Raw genomic sequence first — 21,899 nt, 5'->3', positions numbered from 1 at the left:
CAAGACCCTGCCCTTTTAGGTGCCTCACCCTCAAAATGTATTCACCAACTTAAAAATAATGTAAAATCCCAGAGTTCTACTTTACCCAAATCTACACTTATTTTCTATTGCACAAGAAAATAATGGACTGTGCACTAGTCCATTCCTGGTTTAATACTTTAAAAGGATAATTCCATGTTTATTATAGAATTAAATATGAAATTGTGACAGAATTAAGATGTCATTCAAGCAGGATCAGTTAATGCAGGAAAGAAAAAAATAGCTTGACAAGCATGCACTTGAGGGCCAGATTTCCACCAAAAGCTATTATATCTTACGTTTTATGCAAGAGAAGATATCCATGTGAGCTACAGAGATTGGGAAGTAAGAACTTCCACAACTTCCAACATGCTCTAGATGAGAAGGCTTCCAGTCGCAACTTGCAATTTATAGGATCGACATCCACATAACTCAATGTGAGATGAACATGGAGGACAACTTGCTCAAGGTGGAAGAGCAGCCTAAATACAATGAACTCTTGTGCACAATGTCTAATGAAGCGAATCTATTCACTGTCTAGCTAATGAACAATTTGGATCCACTATACATGTTGAAAATCCTTGATTTCCTGTTAGGAATTCTGGAAGTAGATCCAGAGCCAAAAACAAGGGACAAATGTCATTTCCAAAGTTTGGTGCAAATAATGGATTGCCTCTAGGCTCTTCATTGCCAGGATACCTAATGCAATGTTGGCCTTCAATCTCCCCAGCAAACATGGGGAAACTTGGTCCCTTTTGGTAACACTATAGCTAAACTAGGGTATTATCCTCCATCCCATAATTAGTAATGCATTAGATATCAACGTAGTAGTTTCAAGAATGACAGAGCCACACGATAGGAAAGCAGGAACCACCGTCTTAAAACACTAATGTGATAAGGTTCATCACATGGATTTGAACCAGGTGGGGCTAGTTCAAGCAATGCCAAAAACTTCAATTCTTTCCAGTGATGAATTCTAAAACTTTTCAACAGCTCATTCTTTACTATCATTCTTCACATGTCAGCTGTGACAAAAGCTTTACATATTTAATATTTTTCTTTAAGGCCACCATTTTAGTTAAGTTTAATTGGTGTTTTTTAATGCCTTGTATGATTATTCTGTCTTAAGGCTGGTCAAAAAGTAAACCTTTTTTTGCATTTCAAAAAAGGCTACTCTATAAAATTATTTTCCAGATGATAAAATCGAGGGTCAATACAGTCACAGGCCTTGCATATAACTATGCAAGAACATGAGAAAGGCTTTAGGAGAAGGGGCTGGAAAAATAGATCACTCTTGCAAGGGTCTAGATGTCTTCTACACAAAATCACACAACTATTGCATCTCAACTTTGGATACTTGTACAGTTTAATTTGCAAACAGAATTGTATAACAAATTTTATTTTCCAAATCATGTCTACTTGTAAACTTTTATAGAAAACCCAGGGATAAAATGAATTTTAAGTTGTGAAAGGCTTTAAATGTTACAGTAGAAAATACAGGAGGTAGAATGTAACTGAAAGGACTAATGCAATGTTAGAATCAAATCTATAGCTCCTGTAAGCTACCAATACATGGTTTTAAAAACCTAATTCCCGTGTTCTCTAATGACCATAGAAAACACAAACATAAATTTGCCATGAGAGCCCTTATATCATGCTTGATATAGGGAGGTAGGATGTAAGAATCAGAAGAACACAAGACATGACATTTTATGTACAGCTCCTGTTTGCTTTACTGTTGACAGTTTGACAACTTAGTCACCTTCTTCAGTTTCAGACTCAGATTCTGAAATAAAGAAAAAGTTTTCCATCAAGAACATGTTTTGTCATACTCTTTGCTTCCAACAATAACAGTTAATGTATTCAATGTTTTATTACCTTCTTCAGCATTCTTGAGCCATTCTACAAATTTCTTCATTTGTTCCAGAAAGACACTCTTTCCTTTGGCAACATGCGCATCTTTATACCATTTCAAGATGGGTTCTTCACTTAGCACCTCAGCTGTTGGAAAGATTAGGATCATTATCTATCTACTCCTTCACACAGAACAGCCTGGCAAATGGATTCAAGATAATTAATGTATTTCCAATGTAAAGAATATAAACACTGGAATTTTTTGCAAAATAGGGCTGTAACTTTCCATGACATGCGACTAATACATAGAAAACATTTTCATACATTATATAATGGGCTACGTATAGATCTGAAACTTCATAAGTATACACAAAATATTATCAAGAGAGATGCCTTTATACCAGGGGTCCTCAAACTAAGGCCCGGGGGCCGGATGCGGCCCTCCAAGGTCATTTACCCGGCCCTCGCTCAGGGTCAACCTAAATCTATAACGACTCAAAAGCACACAACAACAACAACCCAATCTCATCAGCCAAAAGCAGGCCCACACTTCCCATTGAAATACTAATAAATTTATATCTGTTAAGATTGTTCTTCATTTTAATTATTGTATTGTTTTTAAATTTTTTGCACTACAAATAAGATATGTGCAATGTGCATAGAAATTCATTCATGTTTTTTTCAAATTATAATCCGGCCCTCCAACAGTTTGAGGGACTATGACCTGGCCCTCTGTTTAAAAAGTTTGAGGACCCCTGCTTTATACTGTCTTAAGGAAAACATTTAGCTCTTAGAAAAACAACAAAGTTATATTGAAGAGTTTTGCTCTTCCAATTAAAATGAGTTCATGAAGACACTGTTGCCAACAGACAAACTCAACCAAAAGCAACCAGTCACTGAAATTGTTCATGTATTATGGTATTATTATATTTATTTATATCCTGCTTTTTCTATTTATAAGGAGACTCAAAGCAGCTAATAGTAAAGACAAAGATTTGCTCGTTCAATAGTGATTTCATTTTTTTTAACAAACCAGATTTTGTTCAAAAGGGGGATATGCACAATGAGCTCATTAAATCAGATCTCTGTACATCTTCCTCTCCTTGGCAGACCTCCTGCCTAAAAGTAAGTAAAATTATGCTCCAAAGAATTCGTATGAATGAGAATGCTGCCTGGTCTGATAAGGTTGCTGTAGCAACTGCAGGGAGTGAACACAGGCAGAATACAATGTGCTGATTTTATTATGCATATATTATGATACTTTCAATGGCCTATGGAATGTTATTTGATAAGCAAAAGTTATTCAGCACTAGGAATACTTGAAGCAGTCCTGAAAATGTGGTGTTATCTGTACTCTCCTTCTCCCCATGCAATTATTCCTACATGACTTTAAGAAAATAAATATAGGGCAGATATTTCAAATCTCATTCAGCAGTCTGGCATAAGTCAAGTAAGCTGAGGATCAATCCTGACAAGACAGAGGTCCTCCAGGTCAGTCGTTCGGCTGACCGGGGTATTGGGTGGCAACCTGTGCTGGACAGGGTTGCACTCCCCCTGAAATCACAGGTCCGCAGTTTGGGGGTCCTCCTAGACTCAGCGCTGACAATTGATGTGCAGGTGTCGGCGGTGGCCGGGAGGGCCTTCACGCAGTTAAAACTTGTGCGCCAACTGCGACTTTACCTCGTGAAGTCTGACTTAACCATGGTGGTCCATGCCTTAGTTACCTCTAGATTGGATTACTGTAATGCTCTCTACATGGGGCTACCCTTGAAGATGGCCCGGAAATTACAACTTGTCCAATGTTCAGCAGCCAGATTAATAACTGGGGCAACTTACAGGGAGCGGTCAAGCCCCGTTTAAGGAGCTCCACTGGCTGCCATTTATTTTCTGGTCCCAATTCAAGGTGCAGGTTATCACCTATAAAGCCCTAAACAGTTTGCGACCTGCCTAACTTCGTGACCATATCTTTCTCCATGAACCATCTCGGGCCCTCCATTCTTCTGGGGAGGCCCTTCTTTTGCCCCCACCAGTCCCCAAACTCCCTTGGTGAGTACAAGGAAGAGAGCCTTTTCCTCTGTGGCTCCCTGACTCTGGAACTCACTCCCTGGAGAGATTAGGAAAGCCCCTACCCTAGAAACCTTTAAAAAGAACCTCAAAACCTGGCTCTTCCGCCACACATTTGATGAGTAGATCTACATCCTCATACTAGTGTTTAGTTTAACGGTTTTTGTTATTGGAGTGCATTCACCCATAGGAAAGTTTTGCTCCACGACCTCCACTAAAACGAGCTCTCCTCCGCAAATAATCTGTCCTTGTCTATCTCATGTTTATCTCGCCTGAGTTTTTAATCTGTTTCTACCCAATTTTCTTTTATCCATTACATGTAGCTCGCCCATGTTACCGTGACTGTGTTTATTGTAATTTTATATTGTTACGTTGTCTTTTGTTTTATGTAATTGTGTTATTATTGTTTATTATTTGCGTTTTCGGTTTTGTTTTATTTCATTTTTGTTTTGTAATTGTTGTTTTGGGCTTGGCCTCATGTAAACTGCACCGAGTCCCCATCGGGGAGATGGAGTGGGGTACAAATAAAGTTTATTATTATTATTACACTGGACTGAAGCTAGAAAATATCATGAGACTCTTTCCAGAAGTCGTGGTGAAAGAAGCAGAGATTTTCCTCAATAGTTCTTTTTCAAAATTTTCTGACATGTTCATTCCTAATAGCCTTTAGTAAGTGAATGGGATGATGGTAAATTGGAAGAACTTACTGTGATTTTTTTTCTGCCAAAGGGCATTCAGGCTAATTGTTTTTTTGCTGCCCTGACATGGCAAGGGATTTAAGTTAAGCCTTTTCCATGTTGAGCTCTATCTCCTCCCTTCATTTGAATATAAAAGCTAGAGACAGTATAGAAGGAATATGACCAGATGAATGTTTCCTTCTTCATGGCAAGAATAGACCTTCATGATAAATTCCCAATAAAACATTATCTGCCAGTGTAGAAGAAGCCATCCAGGAATGAGACCTACTCAAAACTGGCAAGGTTAGGTTCTGGCAAGGGAAAAGGAGGGGGGCCTAGAACCAAACCAATCACATCTGGCATGACACTGGCTCCAGACAAGGTAGCTTTGAACTTTTGATAAGAGAGAATACTAAGCTTTCCCACTGCTTTGGAGACTCCCTCCATATTTAATAAGTCAGAAGGAAAAATGGGAGTAAATAAAATATCTACTTTAAATGCAGGAAGGTGGAGGGGGAAACCACAAATTGGGAAGGGAAGGGGCTGTAAAGTCATTTTTCCTTCCTTTTTTAAACAAAGGCTAGTAATTGAAGAAAACGAAATCACAAAATAGTGAATCACCATAGAAACAGATGAAGATAGAATGTATGAAAACTTCTGCTGGCAAAGAATTAAAAAAAAACACTTTTGGACAACAAACAATGGCTGACAAGTTGAGGCTGCTTATTAACATCATCACCACTAGGGGTGCGCTTGCACATCTTAAAGTGTTTAGTGGTGCTCTTCAATAGAGGGTTTAAGGAAGGCAAAAACAGTGGACCCGCCAGACAATATCATTGGTAGGGTTTCCTTTCGACTTCTGACTTATTCCAGGAAACTCCTCCCTGACAGGATGTTGTGTGGTTTTCCGGACTGTATGACCATGTTATAGCAGAATTTGATCTGGATATTTCACCTGCATCTGTGGCTGGCAACTTCAAGGATCCTGTGAAGAAGCCAGCCACAGGTGCAGACGAAACATCTGGAGAAAATGCTGCTTGATTATGGCCATACAGTCCAGAAAACACACGACACCCCTAGTGATTCCAGCCATGAAAGCCTTCGACAATACATCCTCCTTGATAGTATAGAGCAGGGGTCCTCAAACTTTTTAAACAGAGGGCCAGGTCACAGTCCTGCAAACTGTTGGAGGACTAGATTATAATTTGGAGGAAAAAAAACAGGAATGAATTCCTATGCACACTGCACATATCTTATTTGTAGTGCAAAAACCACTTATAAACAATACCATAATTAAAATGATGAACAATTTTAACATATATAAACTTATTATTTCAAAGGGCAACTTGGAAGGTGCTGAACAGACTGCACTCTGGCACCACGAGATGCAGAGCCAACCTTCAGAAATGGGGCTACAAAGTGGAATCCACGACATGCGAGTGTGGAGAAGAGCAAACCACTGACCACCTGCTGCAATGCAACCTGAGCCCAGCCACATGCACAATGGAGGGCCTTCTTGCAGCAACACCAGAAGCACTCCAAGTGGCCAGATACTGGTCAAAGGACATTTAATCAACTACCAAGCTTGCAAACTCTGTCTTTTGTATGTATGTATGTATGTTCTGTAAAAAATGTAACACAACTGTTTGGTTGCCTGACACGATAAATAAAATAAATTTCAAAGGGAAGTGTGGGACTGCTTTTGGCTGATGAGACAGGATTGTTTTTGTTGTGGTGTGCTTTCAAGTCATTCCAGACTTAGGTTGACCTGAGTGAGGGCCAGGTAAATGACCTTGGAGGGCCATTTCTGGCCCCCAGGCTTAGTTTGAAGACCCCTGGTCTAGAGCTATAATATCCTCCGCACCAACTGCTTGAGGACTGGAGGTCGAGCAGAGTTCAGAAACCATTTGCAGTTCTCCCAGCCACAGCTGCATCGATAGCTCCGAGGAAGCAGTTTGAGGAGTGGAAGGAGGAGCACACTTTCAAAACAGCATTGAGGGAGGGGAAGAAAAACCAGTTCTTGTTCCCACACTAAGGCTGCTCCTTCTTCCCTCGGTCTGCAAAAGCACCTAGAACATGCTTAATAAATTGTGGAAATGTTTTGAAACAGTTTCTCAAGAGTCCACCTACACGTAATAGGAATCATGTCCAGATCATGTAGTATCATGTAACACAAATACAAATCAGCCAATGCATGGATTAACTTAACTACATCTAACAATTAGGATGTGAACAATTAAAGAGTAAACTGGTCTTTCTAATGACTAACAGATTATTTTAAACAGAACAGCTACTGTACCAGCTTTAACTTCTGGAGCTATATCAACCTCAACAGTCTTATTAGAAAAATGGGCTGCAGTTGCAGTCTTCCCAGGCCAAAGTCTACATTTCAACTGTTAACACTTCTAGAGCTATGTGTTAAGATTACAAATTGAAATTACCTTTGTAGAAGAGCACCACTATTTTCTGGAAGGCTTTCATGAAGTGGATGTTATCATAACAGTACTCCTGAATCTTGAGCAACAGAGTCAGTTCAGACTGACCTTGTGTTGTAAAGGCAGCAAGAAGAGGGCTGTATTGCTGCAAAGATTGCAAGAACAGAAAAAAAAGCCTCATGAAGAACTTCTAAACATGTTGTACAGGTAACATTTCCCTTCAAAGTGGAGCAGCAAACAAACCAAAAACAAAACAAAAATCCCATAAAAGTATACAATTCTCTTAGAAATTGAGGATTTCAGTACATTGTCAGACCTGCATTTTTTAGTCTTTCCTGAATGGTTGTTGATGACCATGTCATTATTTGTTTTAAGCACGTCTATGAAAATGTTACTGATGTAAAGATATAAAGTTTCACTATGACACCAGCAGCTTTATCTGTATATTTTCTCCTACATAAGAAAATATTGTTACTGCTTTGTGAAGATTTGGATTATGTAAGAAAAAAAGCATATCATCTATTAATGTAACTGGCAATGTATCTTCACACCTGTATTTCTTTTGTGTTTACTGATTTTTATGTATTTTCCATTAGTATTGTACTATGTTTGAACGGCATCGAATTGCTGCTGAGTGTTAGCTGCTCTGAGTCTCTCAGTGAGGGAGAGAGGGTGGGATATAAAACAAAGTAAGTAAGTAAACAAACCAACATTAACTCCTATTATTGCCCAGGCCAGTTCTGTGAGCCTATCTCTGGCTTATGTCAGATATTACAGTTCCTCTTGAGCTTAAGAACGATTATATGACAAACTCTCCTATCTAGTCTACATTTCAAATGTAATATTTTGAGCAAAGCATAAGCTTTTGTTAAATCAGAAGAATCAAATGAACCATATATGTAGAATCTATGTCATGTTATGAAATTCTGAATCATTTTGATCTTCTGGATGATATGATTAACATTCTAGTATTTCAGTCTTTCACATGCATCTACATTCTGGTTACTGAATATTTCCAAAGTAGCGGTGTTAAGTCTCTTTCAGCATAAAAAGTCAAAGAAAAGGAGAAAGAAAGGAAAAGGTTTGATTTTTATTTTTGCATGAGTTTTTGTGGATATGAACTTTCTTCTCCAAATGCAGTACAGATCTGAAGAAATGGGTTCATATCCAAGAATGCTCGTGGGAAAATAGAAACTAGTTAGTCTTAAAATACAGCCAATTTCTCACACACACACCCCTTCCTTACTGAACACATTTGCTTAATGTTAATCTAATGCATAAATACCTTCAAGTGCTTGATGGCTTGTTCTGCTACTAGCTCCTCCTTTTTGTTCCATTCCACAGTGCTCATTACACTGGACCAGATTATGCCTATCACAGTCTGTTCTGATATGTTGTTTTTCTTCATTTCCTCCTTGACATACAAGATGATCTAGAAACAAAGAACTTAAGTCAGTTTTGCAGAATATCTTATGTTGTGCATATAGACTATACCCAGAGACACAGGGCCCTTCCACAAAGCCATATAACCCAGAATATCAAGGCAGAATATGCCACAATACCTGCTTTGAACTTGGTTATCTGAGGGCCTTTCAACAAACCCTATATCCCAGAATATCAAGGCACAAAATCCCACATTATCTGAGTGTGGACTTAGATAATAATAATAATAATAATAATAATAATAATAATAATAGTTTATTTATGCCCCGCTACCATCTCCCCAAGAGACTTGGTGTGGCTTATATGAGGCCAAGCCCGCAGTACATCAATAAAATGAAGGCATTAACAAAATAATAAATACAAAACAGCAAAATAAATCTCATAAACAAAAATGGACAATAAACAATAACAATAACATACAAGCATTTTAAAACCTATGGCTGGGCCAAATGTAATAATTTAAAATTTAAAAAATAATGCTGGGCATGAACAAGGTAGGGTATAACTAGGATAGGGTTTTTAAAGAAAGATGAGGGCACGCAGGCAATCCTAAATCAATGTTCAAGTGCATTTGAGGACATATTGCTAAAGGTTTTCCTTATTCTGGGAAGCACACTGGAACAACCACTTTTCCAGGCTCCTCCTAAAGACTGCCCACGTTGGGGCATGTCTGATGTCCTTGGGAAGTGAGTTCCAGAGTCGGGGGGTCACCACAGAAAAGGCCCTCTCTCCTAAAGGTCCTCACCAATCGCACCTGCGAAGGAGGTGGGCGCACGAGCAGGGCCTCTCCAGATGATCGAAGAGATTGTGTGGGCTCATACACAAAAATGCGGTCACGCAGTTCAAAGCAGATATTGTAGGATTTTCTGCCCTGATATTCTGGGATATAGGGTGTGCGGAAGGGCCGCAAGTCTGCACTGCCAGATAATCAGAGATAAACAGAAAACCCTGGATCAGATCCTGGAATATAGGCCCTGTTTTGAAGGGCCAACAGCCATCCAGACTATTTCTAACTTGGAGATATGTTCTGCAGAAATCTCATCAAATCTAAGCCCAGCAACCAGGGACCCAACACATACACGGTACAACTGCCCAGTTGTGCTGCAAACTCTGAGGAAACGAAGACCAACAAAATAACATTTCAACTCTGGAACACAGTCATTACTTAAGAACTAAGAAAGACTAATGACATTCATAAACTGTAGTCGAATGTACTCACATCCTTAAATGGATCCCCACGTGACATCTGCTCTTGGAGTTCTTTCTGCAGTTCTTTACGAGCCCCTATGCTTTGCTGGTTCCGGACATATTCAGAAAGTTCCTTCAATCCTGCATCAGTGAAGTACTTGGTGAAGTGTTCAAGGCTTTGCTTGTTGGCTGGAAAGAGTTCCTGAAATATATATATATATATATATATATAAAGATAAGATTACTTGGATACCACAATTAATGGACTATTTTCAAGCAACTGAAGCAGTTCACTTAACGTACCATCAGCCTGTTGTCCATGTTGACTTTACGAAGGCTAGCAGCCACTGCATTGATATCTTTCTCATTTATCCATGATTTGAACAGTTTTACTGCAAAGGCTGCTGAAACACCTGCATGAAGAGTGGTTATATTAATAGTATCAAGCTATAAAAATAAACTATATCCTGATATCTAAACATGTGGAAATGGAACTCAAAACAAATAAAAATGGTCAACCCAAGCATAGTATCCACCCACAAAATTTGGAGTTGCATTCCTTTACCTCAAATCCTCCTGTAACGTATTTCAGATAAAATCCACAAGTTTTCAATAATAAAAGGTTAAAAAGCAAGGCTGCTGGTATACTCTCTTAACAAACAAGGTGCAACTAGATATTTCTAGTATACAAAAATATTAATGTAAGTATTACATTGTTCAACATAGTACTTATACATAAGTCAGTAATAAAAAAAATACACACACTATGATACAATTTACTGTTCAAAACCCTGCACAAACAAAGAGAAGGCCCTCTTCCACATCCCCAATTAAATGATCCTGAGAAGATGGTGGGATTGTAAGAAAACCTTTTTTAGCTTGTATAGGGAGATTGGATGGTTCAGATACCCTGGACAGTTAGGGATTAAAAGTCAAAACCAGCTTGAACTGAGGACAATCCACCTTCTTCACTTTGTTTTTTTAATGTTATCTACATATGCTTGGATGTAGAGGCAGAGGTTTCCAGATTGAGAGACAACCCCAATGTGGGAGATAAAGGGCTGGGCCTCCAGCTCAAGTACTCAAAAAAATACCAAAGGAGTCTTGGATTAAGTGGCAGAGTAAGAAGCAGAATGCCCACATTTGTCCTTGGACTTCTTTGAATAACCTGTGGATTCTTTACTGCCAGATGGACTGATGAATTGGAGACAAAGGGAGAAGAAGAAAAAAATCAAAGGTAGTGATCTGTGGTTTATATTGGTGAGGCTGAGTGAAGAGATAAAGCTTGCCCATTTGGAAGAGCCTTTTTATGCACTTGGAGAATAAATGCCCTTCAATAAACACAAAATTGCACATTGTGGCCTTATCCAAGGGATAACAGACAGTGTGAACGATCATTCCATTCAGGATTTGTGCCCTGCACAGGTCCATTTCTTAAAGGAGCCAGATGACGTTACTAAGGACTTCATCACAAACAAGTATACCTCACCCCATCCCATCCCCCAGACTTCTAAAATAGTTCAGAAATGAAGTGCCACAAAACCCATCATATGATGCAGCCACCACGGTTGTCATGTGGTGTTGTCAATGAACTGCATCAGAAGTGTAGAGATTGGAGATGTGGGGGGAGGGGGAATAAAGCTGGGGAGAAATAATCTTCTGAGTTCCTGATGTACATGGGAAAAAAAGGGAGAAATCTCTTTAAGACAGGTTGGATGGGATCTGTTAGATTTGCCTGTGTTGAACTGTTTCAGTGAAGAAGAGGAATGGGTGTTCCTATGGAAAATCTCCTATACTTCTTTTACAAAATCCTTCTGCATATGCCTGGAACAGTAATTTGTTTTTAATTTACCATAATCTTAAGGAATTGAAAGATATGCCTTCACTGCATATATTTGTGCTTTTTCTGTATGGCAGAAAGGGGTTGGACTGGGTGGCCCCAGAGGTCTTCTACTCAAATACTGTTAAGTTTATATTGGTTAAAATTGTTCTTCATTTTAAATATTGTATTTGTTCTTTCTTTTTTGTTTTTGTACTGAGTGAATAAGTTCACAAAAATACTCTCAATCCATCTACCACTGGATCGACTCCTGTCTGAGATATATATATGAACAGCACTGTGGCTGAAAAAGTCTGAGAACTTCTGCTGTAGTGTAACAGGATTGAGAGGGAAAGTATCGCATGTGGTGTCTGTATTTAAAATGATGCCTTGAGTCTCCCCTAGAGTAATGGGGGTGAGAAGGAAAGTAAAGTAATTTTTGTTCTAAGAATGGTCGAGGTGGGAGGCAATCCTTTGTGATGGGGATAAATAGATTCTCTGCCTTTTTAGGGACAGAATCTTATGCAAAGAAGACGATTCTACGAGCAAGATGATTATTTTCCCCAGCTTGGTCTGATGAAGCCCTAAGATAAAATGAAGTTAAAGGAAACAGTCTGGGCCAACTCAAAAGACAAAGCCCAGGATAAAGTCACATCATGATCCGAAAGAAAAAAGTCTAAACACAATCCAAAGAGAAACAATGTTACTTTGCTACATATTTTGTAGCAACATGTAACAAAAATGCTGGAAGCTGGAAATTAAATCACAAACTCTCTGCACCAAAAGAAAATGATGACTGTGGACAGTAGCCTAAACAAGAACCATCCTTCAACAAAAACAAACAATCTAAAGCAAACCAATAAAATCTGCAGAATTACTATGCATTATTATAGCACACCCAATAATTATGTATTATAGCACACACCCCATAACTGCAAGGGTATGTTCCAGGACTTCCTACAGATACATGAAACCAATGGGGATAGAGAGCATCCTATTTTCACACCCAGAGGGGAAAAATAACATTTAATATTCTCTCCTGTTCATCTCCTATCCGGAGGGGAAAGTAGTTCCTCTAGTTTGTTGAATGGGAGAACGCATAGAGCAGTGGTTCTCAACCTGGGGTCCCCAGATGCTTTTGCCTACAACTCCCAGAAATCCCAGTCAGTTTACCAGCTGTTAGGATTTCTGGGAGTTGAAGGCCAAAAACATCTGGGGACCCCAGGTTGAGAACCACTGGCATAGAGGGCTTTCCCTTTTCCTGGCAATGAATTAATGGCATAGCCTGAGGCCTTGTGTGAACAGTGCATAAGCAAATCCATGGTCATGGGTCCATGGTTATGGGATCTGCAAACTCACTGAAAAGTATGTTAAACTCTTTGGCTAAATATTACAGTAATCTGAAGCTAAACTTGTATTTACAATTGCAAAGAGATGGCGAGGCTCCTGTGCAACATAGTACACAGAGCTCTAAATTGGATCAGGAAAGATTATTCCTAGAACTACCCACAACCATTCTAAATTACTGCAGTTACCTTCTTTGACTAGATTCTCATTATACAGGCTGTTGAGAATGGACGCATTAAGTGTCCCATTGGCCAGAAGAATACCCGTCAGCATGGCCAATTTGTTGCGCTCAGACTCTGAAAAACCTTTCAAGAATAGCAGCAACTGCAAGAAGAAAAGAGTTCAAATAAGCAAGTCATTGATTCTGTCGGTCAATGCTATCAAGTGATTTAGAAAGCATCAGAAAACCATTTCAAAAAGGAGGCTGCATTAAGAGGACTTACATTGCAATATTACACATGCAATCAGAAGTCCCAGGGAATTCAATAGGCCTTACTCCAAGGAAGCAGTTATAGTATTTTAAAAAAGTATTACAAAAAGTTTGTAAATCATTAACATTACTTTCCAGAGCAAGAAATGAAAGGTTTTAGAAATTGGATGAGAATAAAATTTTCTTTTCTTTTTTCAGATCATGGGGACTGGAACCGGCAGGCAGGAAGACTAATACCAGTTAATGTTCTTCTATTACTAATAGCTGTAGAGACATTTGCAAGGTTACAGTGCAAAAAACTAGTTGTAATGTTCAATACCTTTTTAACTTCATCCTCAAAGCCTTTTTCCAGGTACTTGTAACGCCTGATCAGCTTGTTAAAGACCTGCAAACCAAATGTAAGTGATTAGGCAACATAAAACAAAAATAAGATCAGCTTTCATTGCTAGGGACAGAAACGAATCAAGAGCCATTTAGAAATGAACACTTACCTGAGCAAATGCTTGCATCGTTTCTAGGTCTTCTTGTGCAGCGAATACACAGACATCTGTGTGCATCATGTCATCTGCCAATGTACCACCTGGGGCTATTAAGAAATAGACATTTAGGTTTGTCAACTGAATTGTAACCCAATACTCAATCCTTTTCATTTCTGTGACTAATGTTTAGAAAATCCAAGACTGTAGCAAATCGAATGTAATCATGCTCTCCAAGGTTTCAGAGAGCCCTTCAACTACATGTGTTGATGTCTGGGACCTCAAAACACTTGCTGTATCATGGATCTACAAAACGTGTTTGTAAATGGAATGGCCAAGAAAGGAAACTTACCCAGCATTCCACCAGCCACCAGAATGTCAAAGAGTGTCTCTGCATAGCGGCGATAATCAAGTTTTGCCCCAGAAGCATCAAGGAATTTTGCTACTGCTTCCAAGTCACTGCCAGTTTCATTTAAACCTTGAATAATACAGTCCTGAAACTGAGTGGGGTCAAACCTCTCTTTTTCATCTGTAATCAATAAGAAGCAATATAAACATTTTTTTAAAAAAACCAACAAAAAAAACCATACAGCCTACCTACTCCAATGCTATTTGTTTTATTCTGTTATGTTTAATGTGTTCTGTCTGGATTGTTGTATTTTATGCTGCTCCTATTTTAATGTGTTTTCTTTTACGGATTGTTTTGTTTTATATTTTATGGACATTTTGTCCCATATGCAAGTCGCTCTGAGTCTCTTCAGGTAGATGGCAGTGGGGTGTAAGAATAAAGTTGTTGTATTGTTGAAGGCTTTCATGGCCGGAATCACTGGGTTGTTGTAGGTTTTTCCGGGCTATATGGCCATGTTCTGGAGGCAATTTTTCTCCTGACGTTTCACCTGCATCTATGGCAAGCATCCTCAGAGGTAGTGAGGTCTGTTGGAAGTAGGACCACTCTCACAACCACCATGTCAGACTACACAGAGAAGCCATTGAAATCCACAAGCATGTGGACAATTTCAACAGAAAGGAAGAAACCATGAAAATGAACAAAATCTGGCTACCAGTATTAAAAAAAACTCAAAAATTACAACAGCAAAATACCACAGGGGAAACAAACAGGCACATAAAATCACTCTCAACAAAATATTCCCCCCAGGCACTTCCAAGCCATTGAATGCAAATCAATGAAACATTGATTTGCATTCAGCTGAAACATTCACAGCTGAAACATTCACAGCTAGCCCCAGCAGACAAAAGTCCTTTGTCTCACCCTGGTCATTCCACAGATATATAAATCCATTTTTCCTACTTCCAACAGACCTTACTACCTCTGAGGATGCTTGCCATAGATGCAGGCGAAATGTCAGGAGAAAAATTGCCTCCAGAACATGGCCATATAGCCCGGAAAAACCTACAACAACCCAATAAAGTTGTTGTTGTTGTTGTTATTATTATTCTGTAATGAAACATTGACAAAATGGGGGGGGGGGGATAAACTGAAGGCCGAGATAGAAAGCATTTTTCCTTTTGAAACATTTTGAGAACTCAAGTTGATCACAAAATAGTGCACTAAGATGTGCTCCTTCACTACCCAGAAACAAACTTCTGAGACTGAAGTGTAAGAATATGCAAGAGTACTAGCAGGTTGTGCTGGAGTTGTCTATTTTCTCAGACCTTGCAGAATAAGTTATCCAGTGACCCTTTTAAAGAAGTTGGTGGGGAGAGGTGCTTCTCTGCAGCTACTCACTGACTAGAGGGCTATGCCCTGGCCTTTCCCAACTTTCCTTAGTACCAAGGGAAAAAGGAGCAGCCTTTTGCCTTCAAAAAGTAGCCAGGACACACTTAGGAGCATCCACACAATGTATCAGTGGTCAAAGAAATAAATGGTGAACTTGGCACCCTGCCCCAAATGTTGTTGAAGATAAGGAGAACCAGTTGGGCAGAGGTAGCACCTCTAATTACTTTCTCTAAAAAGCTGGTAGAGACTTTTGCTCTGCCAATGTGAGGTTGGATCTTAGGGCAAGCATGATCACTGGGGCCAAAGCAAACACCTAGGCCAAGACTATTTAGCAACACATTGGGATGTCAGTTAAAAGACAAAAATTCGATTTCTCAATTATTTGAACTACAGAAATTATTTACAATAGCATTTTAAATAATCACTAAGACATTTAAATAATGGCCCCCACTGTATCCATGGGAGTTCAGTTCTTAAATAGCAGCAATTTGAAAACATACACTTCAACATGTTCGCATCACCACCATTAATAATATAAGACAAGTTCAAAGTTTAAATATTAGAGCTTATGCATCCAGATGGTCCACTGTAGTTATTTGCTACTTCAATACTAAACACATTACATGAAAGTAAAATCTACCAAAAGAAGTCAGACTTGCTTCCATTTTTTTTAAATTAATTGTTAAGCTGTCTTCTATTTCTTAAAAGAAAAAAATTGGGATCCATGACAACATTACTGCATTATGACACCTGCACTCCAAATGCTCTAGTGGAGCATGAATGTGTATCAAATCTATTCTCTCTGAGCTCTAAGATTAAAATGCAGACAGGAGAATCCAACAGACTCTGTCATCAGTTTGTTAGTCATTATGCCTGAGCTGGAGATTCTGGCTTCTTTGAAAATAAGCAAGCCAGAACACACATCTTCCACTTCTGCCTGGAGGAGCCAAGCAGGAGCTATCAGCATCACGTGCTGGCAGACTTGCTTGATTTCCAATAAACCAGAGGTCAAATATGATACCAGAAGTACCTAATTTTTAACACAGTGACTACTGACATATTTATGCTCCCAAACATTTCAGTATACCACATGACCAGCTGGATCAGTTTGTTCCTATTTCATAAAAACAAAACTATATATAATAGTAAAGTCTTAATAGAAGCTGCAAATTCTGATACTTATTTTCTATGTTTGAAAACTCACAGTCTGGCAGAGAAAAATAAATTCCAAATATCCACTTATTCCCCAGTCCCTGAATTCTCTTGTCAGCTACTGATGACTCATCAAATTTATACCTGGCATCTGACATAATTTGGGTTGCTCTATTGTTGCTCCCATCCTCCAGTATACAAATTACCTTCTACTCTACTGTGGCACCTGAGGGACTTTCCTCACTCCAAGTGGTGTTCTTTTCTCATGAGGGAAAAATCCAAAAGTCCTCACTATCATTTATTAAACAAAGCCAGTGTATCATGGTCTTTGCTTTCTTTCTACCCAAATATTCCCTTCTGAAAGCGATACTTGGGGAGGGAATGATCTGAGAGAAGCTTACTAAAATATTGTTTCTATGATATTTTGTTAATGAAATTCTGGTAAATGTCTGACAGATGCTTACCACCTTTCCCATTTGGCATAAAGCAGGATGAGTGCCACTAACCAATTTTTCATAAACTCTCCTGGTGTCCATCTGTACCAGACAAAACAACTATTCAAATAAGTACATAATTGGGCTTACCTCTTTTCCTAGTTTTAAAACGCTGGCCTGATAGCGTTGGCTTTTGCTGCTTTTGATTATTCATAAAAGACACCCTGTAGAAACAAACATTCAAAATGCATCATTGATGAAGACAGACATTACGAGTTTGAGACTTTAATTCCACCATTTCTCTGCTATAGTTAACATTACACATATTATTTGTCTATAACATGAGAACAACATCCTTGTGTATTTCAAATGTATTCTCCCTGTTTTGAAAAGCAAACTAATATTGTTAAAAACAAATACCATGTTTTATGTATGTCCTTCTATGAGGACAGTAAATATAAGATTAGCCTATGACTGCAAACCACTAATCATGCACTAATCTAATTATTATTTAATATAATATGTAGTAACCAGAGTAGTGGCAGTCTTATGATTATGCATAAAATAATAACTGTCATTATTAAGAATCTGTTGAGTTAAAAACTCTGGTAGATGCAAATCAAATAGCAGATCCCACCTATATTTGAACTAGAAAAGAGCCACATGGTTGTTTTGCATGGGACTTTGTATTCCCTGAGAAACATAATATCCAACACAAATTTGCAGAGTTTCAATTTATTCGGGTTTTTTTGACACACTATGTTCTTAGCTAGAGGTACACACCATTTCATAGATATTCTTGCATTGCTTCTCTCCCTATCCAATGACGTTTGCTATAGCAAAGCCACAAAAAGTCACTGTTCCCATCTTTTTCATTGTGAGACTGAAGTACTTAGATCTTTATTAAAAGAACCTTACTTGTACTAAGTATGCTAATGAAACTTTTTAATTCATTTTAGAGGATCTCAGTCCTTTATCCAGGTATTCACTAAAGAAGCCAATGCTTAAATCTCTGGGAAGTCATCAACATCATCAAATAACTAAACAAATTTTCTCAAAAAACTTCACATCCTTTGGAACCCGTATCATAACTCCAAATCATAATGTGGAAAACAAAAACTGCTGCTTTCACCTCTGCATGAAAATTCGTATCTCTCTTTCTTGTCTGATTCGAACCATAACTCCTTTATATCCAAAGTGGACCAATAGTCTAAATTCGCATTTTGAAAAGCAGATTTTTTGATATCTGAAGTGAGCAACTAACAATCTCCATAAGACTACAACCCAGGTCATTACAATTACATAGGGCAACAAAGTTAATATTTACAAATGCCTATAAAACGAATTCAGGGCTTGATTTAATTTTGAATCAAGAGATTTGCATCTTATCATTTTTACTACTAATCTGCATTAGCATAAAATAAAGTGAGACAAAATTTCATAATAATTGTTTTGGCAATTTCAAGTACTGAATATGCCAAATATTCACTAGCAACACAGTCATAACAGCAAGCCTCAAAGGCAAAAAAGAAAATGGAAAGAAAAAAAGGAGCAAAGATTTATACTCTATGAATACACCCAAAATTAAGGTTCCAAGAAGTATACAATGAATGTACTTCAAAGGACATAACTGTAGTTACTGTATTCTGCATCAGGGCTACAATTCTGTGTACATTTCCATGGGAGTAATCCTTCCCCCATGTTGTATAAGATGAGAAAAAGGAATTCCCACTACCTCGCTCCCCTCCTACATTATTTTAAAAGATATCTGGCAGTGAGGAGAAAATGGAATAAATTTGTTCTCCTTTATGGAAATGAACACAGCACACCCATAACACGCACTCCTGAAGCTAAATTACACACAGCCTAAAATACAGGAAAGGCTGAAATAGCCTACCACTGAGGCTCTCACATCTCAGGACCCATTTTTCAGATCTGGGCAGCAGAGATCAGTTCCCAAGAGACAAAAAACTCAATAGTGCTTCTTGGAGAAGACTCATTCCTTGCTCTCAGTTGCCCTTTGGAAATGTGCTACATCATGAGTTCCAGTTCAGAGCATCCTTAGGAAAGGAGCATGACAACTAACAAGAAATGTCCCTAAATCAGTGAAATGTCCCTACCTAAATTGCAGCCTGCAAAAGAGCACAAAACCCAGAGTGTTTCAGGACAAAACTATTTCACATTTTGCTTTTATCTCAGGGGCCCAAAGAAAAGAGGCCTCTTACACTTATTATTGTTGTTGTTGTTATTAAACTTTATTTGTACCCCGCTAGCATCTACCGAAGGACTCGATGCGGCTTACAAAGGCCAAGGCCTCAACACATAATATAACAATACAAAACCTAAAGCAAATCAAAACAATTAAAGCAAAATAATCAACCGGCAATAAACAATACACTAAGACACAATAAAACTGGGCCGGGCCAGAGTAATCGGTACAAGATTAAAAGTGCTGATGTGACAGGTGGTATATAAGGCATTATAGGGCAAGTGCAGTGTGCGGTGTGCAGCAATCTTAGTTCTAGTAAAGTGCTTATGGGACTTGGTATTGGAGATTTCCTAATCTGGGAAGGCACATCGGAACAGCCAGGTCTTCAGGTTCTTTCTGAAGACTGCCAATGTAGGGGCCTGTCTAAGATCTTTGGGGAGGGTGTTCCAGAGTCGGGGGGCCACCACGGAAAAGGCCCTGTCTCACTTAGGATCATTAAAGGATCTCCCAGTATATCCCAGGATCTGATCCCAGGTTTTCGGCTTTGAACTGATTATATGAGTCCGCACTGCCAACAGCTGTACAAAATCCTTGATATTGTGGGTTGTGTGGAAAGGCTCTGGGTTATCTGAGCCACACTGCCATATATCCAGTTCAAAGCAAATATTGTGGGATTTTCTGCCTTGATGTTGTGGTATATAGGGCTGTGCAGAAGGGCCCTATGTCCACACTGCCGAATGTCCCAGTTCAAAGCAAATATTGTGGGGTTTTCTGCCTTCGTGTTGTGGAATATTGGACTGTGCGGAAGGGCGCTATGTCCACACTGCCATATATCCCAGTTTAAAGCAAATATTATGGGGTTTTCTGCCTTGATGTTGTGGGATAGAGGGCTGAGCAGAAGGGCCCTATGTCCACACTGCTGTATATCCCAGTTCAAAACAAATATTGTGGGATTTTCTGCCTTGATGTTGTGGTATATAGGGCTGTGCGGAAGGGCCCTATGTCCACACTGCTGTATATCCTAGTTCAAAGCAAATGTTGTGAAATTTTCTGCCCTGATGTTGTGGTATATAGGGCTGTGCAGAAGGGCCCTATGTCCACACTGCCATATATCCCAGTTAAAGCAAATATTGTGGGATCGTCGAATGCTTTCATGGCCGGAATCACTGTTCGGGCTATATGGCCATGGTCAAGAGGCATTCCCTCCTGATGTTTCGCCTGCATCTATGGCAAGCATCCTCAGATATTGTGGGATTTTCTGCCTTCATGTTGTGAAATGTAGGGCTGTGTGGAAGGGCCCTATGTCCACACTGCCGTATATCCCAGTTAAAGCAAATATCGTGGGATTTTCTGCCTTGATGTTGCGGAATATAGGGCTGTGCAGAAGGGCCCTATGTCCACACTGCCGTATATCCCAGTTAAAGCAAATATCGTGGGATTTTCTGCCTTCATGTTGTGAAATGTAGAGCTGTGCGGAAGGGTCCTGTGTCCACACTGCCGTATATCCCAGTTAAAGCAAATATCGTGGGATTTTCTGCCTTGATGTTGCGGGATATAGGGCTGTGCAGAAGGGCCCTATGTCCACACTCCCGTATATCCCAGTTCAAAGCAAATATCATGGGATTTTCTGCCTTGATGTTGCAGGATATAGGGCTGTGCAGAAGGGCCCTATGTCCACACTGCCATATATCCTAGTTCAAAGCAAATATCATGGGATTTTCTGCCTTGGTGTTGCAGAATATAGGGCTGTGCAGAAGGGCCCTATGTTCACACTGCCGTATATCCCAGTTCAAAGCAAATATTGTGGGATTTTCTGCCTCGGTGTTGTGTGTTATAGGGCTGGGCGGAAGGGCCCTATGTCCAAGTTCAAAGCAGAAAATGTGAGATGTTATTCAGCTGTGTGGAAAGGGGCCTGAGCCAGGCCCGCTTCCTGTTTAACCCTGTCCTCAAAACACACTGGCCGACCCACCGAGGCTTTCGGCCGCTGCAGGAGTTGTGGTCCAGGAGAAGGAAAGGAATAAAAAGGATGAGGAAGGAAAGAAAGAAAAGGGAGGGTCGGTAAGAAGGGAAGCCTCCCACAAGCTCCGCCTCGACTAGGCCTCAGTCCCTCAGTGACTGCCTAGGCCTCAGTCCCGCAACTCCGCCGGCGCCTCCCGCCCTGTCGCCGCCTCTTCCTCCTCCTCCCCCGGCGGTGGCGGCGTCACCACCCAACAGAGGCCGCCGCTTTGTTACCCGCCAGGCCAGGCCTGGCCAGGCCCCGCCGCGTGTACGTGGGGGCAAGGGAGGAGGGAAGGGAGGGAGGAAGTGAGGAAGGAAAGGAGGGGGGTGCCGCGCCCCGAGCCCTCTGTGCTCACCGACTTTTAAGGCAGGAAAGGAACGTCCAAGGAGCACGAGCTTCACCAGCGGCGCGAGGAGGACGGAAAGGTGGTCTGAGGCGGTAGTCGCGTCTCGAGTCTCCTCCCCCTCCCAACCGTCGCGGGAATCTCGCGAGACCTCAGGGACACAGACGGGCAGGGAGAAGACGTGGAACAAACCACTTCGGCTGCCTCCGCCAAAAAGGGGTGTTTATGTGGAGAAGGGGCTCGTAGTACACAGACAATTTATTTCATTCCTTC

At 39.9% G+C, this 21,899-nt stretch overlaps 1 protein-coding gene across 2 annotated transcripts; it reads right to left on the bottom strand.

The window, feature by feature from the left end:
- Window positions 1-1,361: 1,361 nt before the first annotated feature.
- BZW1 (basic leucine zipper and W2 domains 1) lies at window positions 1,362-21,766 on the bottom strand. Of its 2 annotated transcripts, none has more exons than XM_060782001.2 (12): window positions 21,639-21,766; window positions 17,226-17,299; window positions 14,104-14,280; window positions 13,767-13,861; window positions 13,595-13,660; window positions 13,034-13,169; window positions 9,983-10,092; window positions 9,711-9,881; window positions 8,334-8,480; window positions 7,055-7,193; window positions 1,897-2,019; window positions 1,362-1,804 (listed from the first exon to the last, which is right to left on the bottom strand). In XM_060782001.2, the coding sequence occupies exons 2-12, from the start codon at window positions 17,287-17,289 to the stop codon at window positions 1,773-1,775; spliced, it is 1,260 nt and encodes a 419-aa protein (XP_060637984.1). In that variant the 5' UTR covers window positions 17,290-17,299; window positions 21,639-21,766; the 3' UTR covers window positions 1,362-1,772. The 2 variants fall into 2 exon arrangements, with proteins under 2 accessions (XP_060637984.1, XP_060637976.1); XM_060781993.2 differs by having other exon boundaries at window positions 21,643-21,746.
- Window positions 21,767-21,899: the final 133 nt, after the last annotated feature.

Source organism: Anolis sagrei, chromosome 1, assembly GCF_037176765.1.
Source record: "Anolis sagrei isolate rAnoSag1 chromosome 1, rAnoSag1.mat, whole genome shotgun sequence".
In the NCBI taxonomy this organism is placed as follows: Eukaryota; Metazoa; Chordata; class Lepidosauria; order Squamata; family Dactyloidae; genus Anolis; species Anolis sagrei.
The sequence above is the reverse complement of the archived record's forward strand: the minus strand, read 5'-3'. Positions and strand labels throughout refer to the sequence as shown.